This window comes from Peromyscus leucopus, chromosome 8b, assembly GCF_004664715.2.
Source record: "Peromyscus leucopus breed LL Stock chromosome 8b, UCI_PerLeu_2.1, whole genome shotgun sequence".
Lineage (NCBI taxonomy): Eukaryota > Metazoa > Chordata > Mammalia > Rodentia > Cricetidae > Peromyscus > Peromyscus leucopus.
In genome coordinates this window covers 50,556,439-50,567,944 of record NC_051086.1, presented here as the reverse complement: position 1 = coordinate 50,567,944, position 11,506 = coordinate 50,556,439, and the positions used below count along the sequence as shown (strand labels likewise).

Genomic DNA, 11,506 nt, shown 5'->3' with positions numbered 1-11,506 from the left:
TGTTCTATGACTTTTTCTCTTACTCCTTGAGGGGTTGTATCTTTTACTGAACCTGAAGTGTCTTGGTTTCCAGCAAGCCCAGTCTCTGCTCACTCACAATACTGGGGTTACAGGCTCATGTACAAACACACCTGGTTTCTATGCAGGTTCTGATTGAACTCACAATTGCATAGCAATTGTTCTTAACCTCAGAGCACTCCAAAGAACTGAAATTGATCTCAGATCTTTAAAACACAATTTCTTAAAACATTCACATATATATTCATATATGATTACGTGTTTGAGTATATATATATATGTGTGTGTGTATTGTGTGTGTGTGTGTGTGTGTGTGTGTGTGTGTGTGTGTGTACATGGACATGACATGAATATGGAGGTAAGAGGGCAATGTACAGGAGTGTTGGTTCTCTGTTTTACCCTGTGGATTACAAAGATGGAACTTGGATTACGAGGCTTGGCTGCCAACATCTTTACCCACTGAACCATCTCAATTTCAGCCAGCAGGAAGTTTGTTTGCAGCCCAGCATGGTGCTGGGGGCCAGGAGGCCACAGCAAGCTTTCTAAGTAAATGATGGGGAAATAAATCAGCCCAAGACAGGGAGTTGCACACTGTAGTGGCTCAGATATGAGCCCAGAACACAAGGAAGAGCCCTCATGGGCATGTTAGATTCAAATTCTTGCCATGGAGAGGGAAAGTGGGCAGAGCCCTTGGCTTAGCTGGGATCAGGGGAGACATCTGGAGCCCTAGTGTTGCTATGTAAGATGAGGTGTGGGTGCTCAAGGTATGAATTATGAAGAACAGACCCCAGAAGTCTCCAGGCAGGTATGTGAAATGTATATAGACTGTTTGCTAACAGGCCACTGATGGTGGAAGCAGGTCTTCACTGCTGGGAGAGCCACCTGTCAGGTCCACTGTGAATCAGCTTCCTGTCACAGTGACAAAATACCCGAGACAATCAATGCAAGAAGAGAAGCTTCTCTTGTCTCACAGTTTTTGTGGTTTCTGTCCACAGTCATCCTCGTGTGCCTGTGCAGAGGCAGCCTATCAGAGTGGGTGTGCCGTGGATGTGCCAGGGCGGCGGGGGGCGGTGAGAAGAGGCCAGGGCATCAAGGAACTTTCCAAAGGCACACCCCCAAATACCTAACTCCCTTACCCGAGGCCCTACTTCATTTTTTTTATTAAGAAAATTTTTTATTCATTTTACATATCAATCAACAATCCCCCTCTTCCCTCCTCCCACCCCTCCAGCCTCCCCCTCCCAAACTACCCCCCCATTCCCTCCTACAAGAAGGTAAGGCCTCCTATGGGGAGCTACATATAGTAAAGGCAGGTCCAACACCACCACCACCCCTCACACACCGGGGATTGATTCTTGGATTCTGATCCTACTGCCAGGGGGCCCCTTAAGCAGATCAAGCTACACAACTGTCTCCCTATTCAGAAAGCCTAGTCCAGTCCCACTTCTTAAAGGTCCTACCACTTCCCAACAGTGTGCTACGGCCCGAGAGGACAGTATCTAAAACATTATCCACCTTGGCACTGCTTAGGAAAGATATAGAAGGTCACATGTCAAAGTGCTGGCTTACCCCCCCCCTCGCTCCCCCCCCCTGCGCCCCGCTGCCACCCCCCACCATGCATGCACATCCTACCCAATGCACTACCAGAGGAGTTTTCAGGAAATATTAAGGAGAGGGGAGAGAGGACAGAAGAGAGAGGAGAGAGAGGAGAGAGAGAGAGAGAGAGAGAGAGAGAGAGAGAGAGAGAGTGAGAGAGAGAGTGAGAGAGTCTTTTTCCACAGCTTAGGAGAGAATATTATTTCCTAGTAGGAGTGCTTTCTCCCCTGCACCCTCACCCCCCTCCAGGAGGCGTTTGCTCTCAAATATGATTAGAAATGGGCCAGTTCCATTGAAGACCCCAGGCCGCGCTGGAAGCATATGCAATTATGGAACAGCAGGGTAGCCTACCGTCCCCCTGGGGGAAGGGAGGAAACTCTGAGTCCTGTCTGAGAGCTGGGTGGACGTGCATCCCGGTGAACCGGACAGATGGGCGGCTGTAAATGCAGGTGCCCTGCAAGCTTGACAGTGAGTGTGAGCCACAAAAGCCACACAAGAGAAGGAGAGTCTGTTATCGTCTGACCGCCACACATGCACACATGTGTGCACACACGCTAATAATGCATGTGTTTTAAAGTACCTCGAGGGTGTCAGGTTGTCTTCACGAGTCTGGCCTGAGAGGCAAGGCTGCCACCAGGTCACAATTTTACAGTGGCTCTAAAGACCTGTCTCTGGCCCTGGCGTATGCTGCTCCTGAATGGCCAATTCAGAAACAGGGTCCAAGTTTGCTAATTCTAGGCTCTGTGTATTACAGCAGCCTGTCCCCTCCCTCCTCTCTCTTTCTATTTCACTGGCTCTCTCACTCACTCACTCTCCCCTTACTCTCTTGCTCTCAAAGAGGCTGACTGCAGAGGCCCGACTGACTCTCCATTTCCAAAGGTGAGGATCTGGGGTTGCCATGGCAATGGGAGACCTGACAGTGAAGAGTCACAAAACGGCTTCCAACTAGGGTGGGGAGATCTCAGAGAGACCTGGGCATTCCTGTTCAGGAGGAAGCAGGTGGGATGCAGCTGGGTCCCATCTCTATTCCTCAGGTTGCTGTGCCCTGGAGGGACCCCCTGCAGGAGGGGATCCCCAGAAGGACACAGGCAGCTGTGTTGATGCTGCTGAGAGTGAGGGGTCACGACCCAGAGGTTTGTTTGAAAACCTGCATAAACATCTTCTTTCAGAGGGAGCACTCACGCTCCTCAGCCAAACAAGTTTGCTGAAGATGATGTATTGCGAACCGATTTGTTAAGTCTGAGTTGGGCCCATAAACTTGCCTGGTGCCCCGAAGAAAGACGATGGCTGTCGCTGCGAGGGAGAAGGCCATTTGTGTCGCTCCTTTTGGCCTCGCCTGGGCCAAGCAGCCTAGGCTCCCTAGAGGCCAGCTCTGAATCCCATCCTTAAGCAAAGCTCATCTGTTTATGAGCTCAGACCCCAGCCCTCATCACATTCCTCCACGTCGCCTGCTCTGAGCTAAGGACAAGGGGACCCTTGACAACCCCTGGTCTGGAGTCGGGGCTTCAAACAGTCTGTATTGGCAGCGGAAAGGGGAGCCGTGGTAATGCAGCCTGGTAAGGGCTCTCAAGGACAGCCATCCTCACTGTGGGAAAGGGCTGCCTGTCCTTCTTGCGTGGACCCAGATTCTCAGAGTCAGCTCAGAACTTCTCGGCCTGCTATACCACACTTCCACCTACCAAGACCTTGGCTCTATCTCCAAAGAACACCCAGGTCCTGACTGCGCTCCCAAGCCCACATGTGGTGAACACCCCCTGAAGGGAGCAACACTCCCCCCACCTAGCATGTGTCCTTTTCAGAGTTGGTATTTACAGTGAAGAGGCCTGCATCCTCTAGAGGTGACATCCAAGGATTACAGCAGCTAGTGCCTCCCTGTAGACTCTCCCTGCCCCATCCTGCCCCCATTTCCCGGAGTGGATTCTCCCAGCTTTCTCCTCTGCTCCTGCCACACTGGTCTCAAACACTTGGCATGGCTTCCTCTAAAACAGTGGTTCTCAACCTTCCTAATGCTGCAGCCCTTTAATACAGTTCCTTATGTTTTGGTGACCCCGCCCCCCCAGCCATAAAATTATTTCATTGCTACTTCATAACTCTAATTTTGCTGCTGTTGTGAATTGTACTGTAAATATCTGATGTGCAGGGTATCTGAAGTTTGATCCCTGTGAAAGGGTTGTTCGATCCTCCAAGGGGTCGCAACCCACAGGTTGAGAACCACTGGTCTAGAACTTTTCTCCCTGAAACTTGTCAGGCTTCCTCCCTCATCTGCTTGTGCCTCATCAATTGAGATCTTCTCTCCAGGGCCACTCCAGCCACCCTGGTTTAACACCCAGCCTTGCCATCCTGGTCCCTCCACACTTTATGTTCTACAGCTGCTCAGAGTGATGCCCTTAATAGCTCCCCGGGCTTTTTCTATCTGGTCCTCTTATCCAGAAGGCACAAAGGCTGCTTGTTCCATTCACCGGACGGATTCAGGGAGGAGAGTGACATGAAACACATTCAGTAGTTATTGAAGACATGAATGGAAGAATGAGTAAAGAGACAATAGCAGCAACCGCAGAGGAGGATGGGAAACAGGAAGTCAGGGAGCAGGAGGCACAAGGCTGGGACCAGTAACGTGTCCATCTGGGTATCCAGGTTCTGGGGGTCCTTTGTCCTTCAGCTAAGTCATCAAGATGAAACCATCACCAGCATCTAGAGTCCAGAGGAATGTTGAGACTTGTCTGTAGGAAGGAAAGTACATGGCCTTCTAGGAAAGAGGGTCCCTAGGGGACTCATCGTCTCTGGAGAGTTTATTTTTCATGGGACAAATCTAAGCATCTCAAGTGTACACAGAGATGGAGGAGGGGGAGGGGGAGGGGAGAAGGATGGCATTGAATTTCCTAAAAACACTTGGTAATAGTGTGGGTCAATTATACATAGCAAACGCCTCCAAAATTTAAACTCTAATTTAAACATTTAATTCTTTAGAATTAATACACACAGATGCTATTATGGGGTGGGGGAGGCGAACAGCCTCCAATGGGATCAGAGTTTTGACAGTGTTACTTACAACTTATATTACATCCATTTTATTTACTGGTCTAGGCAGCCGGAGCACGGAAAGATATACAGCGTGGAATAAACACATTCATCCTGGGTGAGGAATGCTGGCAGGAAACACCGCTTTTCAACATTAAAAATGTATAAAGTGTTTAGCAAAAGTTACAGAAAACAGACCAAACAAGCAAATTTATTTTGTTAGAAAATTCCACGTTCATGGGGCTTGCTGATGTGCTCAGGTCGCAAAGGAATGCCGCTGGACATCTCTTTCCCCAGGGAAGGGAAAGACACACAGAGTTGGGGCCCTCACCCAGGCTGGCTGGTGTCCCTTAGAATGTTGGTGCCTGGGTCCAAAAACCTGTCTGCTGAGGGAGCTGCAGGGGAGGGACAGGGGAGCACATAGAAGTCCTGACAGGGTATGACCTTGGGGTGCAGGAGACACTGGGAAACATGGCAGAACCCGTCTCAGCCCTTTCTTTCTGCCCCGGGGTCACTATTAGGAACACCCCTCAACCACAAAGGGGCCACATCCCCCATATCACCCTGTAGGAATTTAAAGGCCACCCCACTCCCCCAGCCCAAGCCCCCATAGTTCAGTCCCGGAGAGCCACACTCAGCACTAGAGGATTAGGACAGGGGAGCCTTGATCTTGGGTCCCTGTTGAAGCCTGCCTTGAAGCAGGTCCTTCACCTCAGAAAGGACTAACCAGCAGTTGAGGGGTTGGAGGAGCCCCTTACTTCGGGCGGTCCTAACCGCTTTGCCTCCCATATGAGACCCTTGGGGTCTGACACCCCAGTTCTGACCCTCACCTGAATCTAGGAATGCCTCAGTTTACGTGGAGCTTCACAAGCACCTTCTAGGATCCACTTTTCATTCAGCAGTAACCGACCAAGACAGCTTGGAGGAGTAGGCCCCGTGGGGCCCCGCCCACAGTCTGGAGGCGTAAGCCCCAGCCAGGGCCCTGCTCAAGCTAGTCTTAGTGTGACTGCGGGCAAGTCCAAGTACAGCCAGAAACAAGGACTTGATCTGCTGGCCCTGTCGTTACAGCTGTCCTGACTCCTGGGGACAGACCCAGAAGGTACTGGTACTGACTTACAGTTTCTTTGAAACAGTTCTGAGAGGAACTAATTAATTCTCAGCTTGTGACACGATTTTGTTCCATTTGGGTTTACCGAGAAAAGTGCCTATCACGAGGATTCTGGCCACAGCTGTGCAGATGACACCAGGTGTCACATGATCACGTGCATAGGGTGCAAATAGGCAATGAGGACACCAAATCTGAAGGCCTCAGAGACCTCCTAGGACAAGCACCCTCAGTTGGCAGGTTACGCAAAAAGATTCAGGGAAGGGTCAAGTCGTGCCCACGGGTCATTGCTCAATAAATTGCCCTGAAGACTGAGGTGACAGCCCCCTGAGGGACAGGATCTTCCTGCACTGAGAGGTATACTGCTGCCTCAGTGGAGGGTGACACTCTGTTACCACCCCTTCCTGCTTTTCATACTGACCTCAAACTAGAATCACCAACAAAGTGAGTGTAGCATCAGGACCACTCAAGGTCACTGCTGGGGTCTGGGGAAGGAGCCCCAGACATGTAGGAAGCAATGGGTTGGAATCAGTTATACACAGAGACTGGGGGTCTGGGGCTGTGACTTCCAGGGCATTAAAAACTCATTTTAAAACTAAGGAAACCCTGGGGTCCACCCATGTGATGGAATTCTACTCAGCAGTGAAAGGGGGTGCACTCTGTGACACACACCGTATCATGGCTGACTCAGAAGGTTGTATCAGTGTGGCTCCATTTACACGGCATTGTAGAAAAAGGCAGAACTATAGGGACAGAATATTGATCTGGTTGTTAGATCAGGGGTGGGAAAAGGGAACTGACATGAAGACATTCCAATCTTGGTTGTAGTGACAAGATCCTAGATATTAAGGTTCAAAGAATTGCATTCCTTGAAAGGTGAATTTTACTATATTTTCATCACACCTCAGTTACCTTAAAAAGGAGAGGTGGAAGGTTACTTTTTGGCATGTGAACTATGGGGATGAGGGCGTTTCCAGGCTAAGCCATCAAGCAGCTGACCTGCTTCGTCACTTTGTATCTGTAAAATGCCTTCCTTAGCTTCATAATAACAGCAGGTCTTCAGACACTTAAGTTTTCCTTGTCAAGGCTACTCACAGCTGGGAGCAAGCCCCCCAACAAGCCAAGATCTTTTGACACCTTTTGAGTTTTATGGCTTGTATTTCCATGAAGGGGCTTTGGCTTAGCCAAGAGTCCCATGCGCCCATCCACTACCCTGGCAACTGGCTGGATTTCACAGAGGGAATCGACACAAACCCCATCAGGAATTTGAATACTCCGCTTCAGCTACTAACCAACCATCGCAGAGATCCTCCTGAGACAACAGGGTCTTGTGTGGAGGTAGAAAGGTGGCCCCCACAGCAATCTCAGAGACAACTCAGGGCTGCCGTCCACATCCCTCAAATGGCCTGTGCCCTGTGGGACTGTTCAAAAGTACTAGAAAATAATGAAGAGTAACAAGTACCTCTTCCTGGAGGTTGTCATGGTAACCAACCCATTTTTTTTTTTTTAACAACATTCATTTTAGAATTTTTTTTTTTTAAATCAGGCTTTTGCAGACAAAGCTTAAGTGAATGCACTCCTGGGCGGGGGCAGGGAGAAAGGGCTGTACTGCTCTCAGCCTGGACAATGGATGCTCGCCCACCCTGAACAAACCCAGTCAAATCCTCTCAGAACTTAAACACTGACATGTTCACAGATGCATGATAACAGGGCTGGGGGTAGTTAAGTGGTGGAGCACTGGACTGGACACATGCAGCTCTGGGTTGGGTCCCCGGCACAGAACGAGGACCCCAACAATAGCTTGAACACTCCAAGTCCGGGATGTGCTTTCAGGTTCTCCATCTTCTTGATTTCACCCACAGGGTGCTGTGAAGGTGGTTGGACACCTGACTCATAGTTCTGGGTCTCATTTCCTGGCACCCTCGTCCTCCTCGTTCTCACGATTCCTATTTGTAGCACAAGGAGAGGTACTGAGAAGCAATCAAAGCCGGTTTTGAAATTGGAGCTGGGTACGAGTTTGGTAGTTACGAGACTACTCGGATCTTGCTGTTGGATTAAGATCTCCCAGCATAGTTAATACTTTAAGGATCCGAGTGCAAAGTGGAATTCTGCCTTCTCCCTGGAAGGGTCTAAACACACCTCTTCTACCTGTGAGTGGAGCAAACTGGAGAGTGTCCCCTTAGACACTAGACTAGTTCCAGCTCTTAGCACCCAGTTCCAAGCATTCACTGAGAAAATGAGTGTGCAAAATGAACGGATGCAGAAAACCCAGCATACACATCCAGTACCTCTGAGAACTCAAAGGGGCAGAGAGGGAAAACTGACATTATCTCAGGAAGAGGGGAGTCTACACAAAATAGGTCGGAGGGCTTGTTTGGAGGACAGAGCCATAGCCTGTCCTCAGAGAGACCACACATTGCTTGTCTATAACAAAACGCTTCATGAATGAACGATGGGAGGAAGAGGGGGAAAAGGAGGAAAAGGTGTATGTGGACAGACTGAAAAGGAGGTGAGTTGGCAATGGGGAAGGAATGGCCTCAGAATGAAATGGATCACATCAGCCAACTGGGGTTTTGCTGGAGGAAGTAACATCTCAGAGGACGCTGAACCCTTTGGATGGGGGTAAGGGAACAAAGTCATGAGCCACACTGTGGTTCCCCAAAATCCTGTGTATGACAAGACTTAGAATTTGACCGTCACTCACAAATTAGGTTGCTAAAGCACTAGCACCCATTTTTTTTTTAAATACAGAAACCAGGAAATAATATCCTAATATTGAGAGCTGGTGTCACGGTTCATGCTGAGCCCTGGGATGCGGAGCACGGGTTGGTGAAATGTCCTCATGATGGCCTTTGTGGTTGAGATGTTTCAGTAAGAAAAGTGACAATGCTTAGTTTGCTTTAGTGTATTAGGCATCTGCCTAAGAATCATGAGAGATGGTTCTGTGGATGAGGTGCCCAAAAAAGGGTCGAGATTAGTAAACTGTCTGCTATTAGTTAGAGTGTACGACTGAAAGATGTGAGTTCTGCTCAGAGGATTCTGCCCTCTGGGGAGATAGACAAGTCACATACAAAGTCACCTGTGGGAAAGATGAGGAAGGATGACCTCCCAGGGTGCAAGTTCCCAGCTAGAATCTGGCCCCCTCCTGACTACGCGACTTCCCAAAGTTCCTTCTCCTAGGTGGCAATAACCTACAGCCACAAGAGTCTGCACTACTGTCCAGTGCCCATCATGCACATCCACAGCTGGAACCATCAGAGGAAAACCAAGACTGACCCTGACCGCCATCCCACATGACCTGTGGCCAGCAGTCGGGGAGAGCTCCAGACAAGGCTGTCATAGGGTTGAGGAGAAGTCGGCATGTGGCAGACAAGACTTTCTGAGACTCCACCCCCAAAGCCTTTGAACATGCACACAGCTGCCTGAGGACTTTGGAAACATCTTCTATGGAGTCTGGGAAGGAGTGTCAGGGTGAAGGCGGGGGAGCTTCCTCCTTGAGAAAGAGGCTGAAAGGAAGGGCAGATTGGGACTTCCGTTGTAGACTTTCTAGCCCATGCCTGATCTGAAACAGATGGAAGCCATGATCTGGTTGGTGCCAACTGAGGTAGTTCTGTCCTGACCTCTCCAGAGTTGGGTTGGGAAGACACCCCCCCCACCCCACCCCCGCGCCCCGCCACCGCCGCCCTGTGTGGGGGATGAAAAAACAGATGTGGGCTCCCAGAATGCAATGGGGGAAAGTAGGGAGGACTGAAAAAAAGTTGTGGGTGTGGGCTGTGACCTGCTCTGTGCCTCCTATCCTTGATGGTTCTGACATTGTTTGGAGACAGAGACCCCCCTCCCTTCCTCTTCCATAGCCCTGGAGATGAGAAGCCAGCTGGAGGGCAGGCTCTGGATACCCGGGGCCCAGGCATGGGATGACCACCCCGGTGGAACTCAGCAGGATCCCAGGGTTCTAGCCTCTAGTGACAAGCACAACATGGGAGTTGGAGGGGAGGCTTCCGTCTTTGAGATGGAGTCGGGGCTGCGGGTCCACCTTTAGGGCCTGGGAATATTGGGGAGCCCCTGGCTGGGTCCTCTTTCTAGAATCACCGGCTCTTTTTCTCCTCTGTGGACAGGTCAGCAGGTAATAGGGCAAATCCACTCCTCCGTGGGACCCCCCAGCCCCTCTCCTCAGCAGGACCCCCAGGACCACACAGGCGCGTCTAGATCTCCATGTCCACTGGGCGAATGTTGCCAGTTTTGTGTTCTCTGACCCAGAGCTCCCTGTCTTTGGCTGGGTCCACTTTTCTCAGCAGCTGGTCCACAGGCTCGACTGTCTGCAAGGGACACAGAGGAGGGGTCACCGTCAGAGGCGGCAGCTGAACTGGGAGGTCCCTGAGGTCCCATGCTGCCGAAGTTGGAGAACCACCTCAGATCAGCCCTTCTAGAAGGTTCCAGGGCCCCATGGAGGTGGTTTGAGGGTGAGAAAGTGCAGAGCACAATGAGAGGTAGAGCTGATCTACAGACCTCAGGCCTGGAGAAGAGGGCAGGCTGTCCTAAAGGGGACCTCTTCCTCTATCTGCCTTCCCTTGGCTAAGAGACCAGCCTTCAGGCATCGGTCATTGTTTTAGAAGTTGTATTTGGTTTGTTTTCTGAAGCAAGTTCACATGGGAGACAAATGTCTTTGGTTATTTTAACCATTGTAAAGCTGAATGAAGCACATAACTGTGATCCCAGCACTGGGGAAACTGAGGCAGAAAGATCATATATTCAAAGGCCTAACCAGATCCAGCATAAAACCAAACCAAACCAATTATAGCCTTTTTTTTTTTTTTTTTTTTTTTTTTTTTTTGCCCCCAGGAGAACCTGCCTCATATGTGTGCTAGGAATGGATCACATGGACCTCTGGACAATCATGCTAAGCCTGTCCTGCTAGCCTTAGTGCATAGACGGGGAACTCACGCTTTGGTTGAACATGTCTGTCTCATGCCGCAGCTGTGTGTACTGGCACAGATGCTGTCGGATCATCTCCACCCTCTCCACCTCCAGCCGCTCCAGCTCCTACAGAGGAAGAAGAGAAGACCAGAGACCCCCTGAGCACATCCCACCGGGCAGGTGTCAGGCCGCCGTGTATTCTATGCACAAGGCCCTGGCTGTGGATCCCCAACCTATATGACCCTCTGGGTTCTCCTGAAGAAACAGTCAATCCTCAGGGTGAATATGAGGGTCATAAGAGTGTCTCTCCTGGCTCTACGTGGAACTCTGCACATGCAGAGTCCCTGAGTACCCTCACTAGGACTCAGAGAGAACGGAATCTACGGTTGTCCCTATTGGCCCAAAGCATCATGGAACAACACATAAGCTGGGATCTGCGATGCTCTCCAGCTGACAGGGGAGCAACAGGGTGTGTGCTGGAGCTTTCAGTCCCTCGAGCTCTCTGGCTTCTACCCGCTCCTAGTGCTGAGGGGAAAAGGAGACCAGGCAGGGAGCAAAGCAGGCTGGGAAAGTGCTAGCATTGTCAGAGGAGAGTGGCGAGGCTTGGTGGTGGTGGGTTCTAGCTGGTTCCGTGACTCTAGGGGATTAGGCTGTTATTCTGTGGGTAACTAGGTCACGGCCCAGGTGATTAACCTGGAAGGGAGGTAAAGAGGGGGGCTTAATTAGAAGATTAATGGAGGAGAGGAAAAGCAGGGCACTGACCCTGAAGGAGGCTGCTAATCTTCCTAGGTGGGCTAGCACCTGGAGAAGGTAGCGGGTTAGCAGATGGGAAGGGGTGGCACTAGACACTGGGAT

General features: G+C 50.5%; 1 protein-coding gene across 8 annotated transcripts in view; it reads right to left on the bottom strand.

Annotated features, from left to right (window-relative positions):
* Positions 1-9,720: 9,720 nt before the first annotated feature.
* Positions 9,721-11,506, bottom strand: part of Gas7 (growth arrest specific 7) — a 232,331-nt gene continuing 230,545 nt past the window's right edge. For all 8 annotated transcript variants that reach the window (XM_028869379.2, XM_037200583.1, XM_037200581.1 and 5 more), the window contains 2 exons: positions 10,679-10,777; positions 9,721-10,053 (listed from right to left, as the gene is read on the bottom strand). In XM_028869379.2, the coding sequence (XP_028725212.1) occupies positions 9,940-10,053; positions 10,679-10,777 (213 nt within the window). In that variant the 3' untranslated portion in view covers positions 9,721-9,939. The remainder of the gene's footprint in view (positions 10,054-10,678; positions 10,778-11,506) is intronic.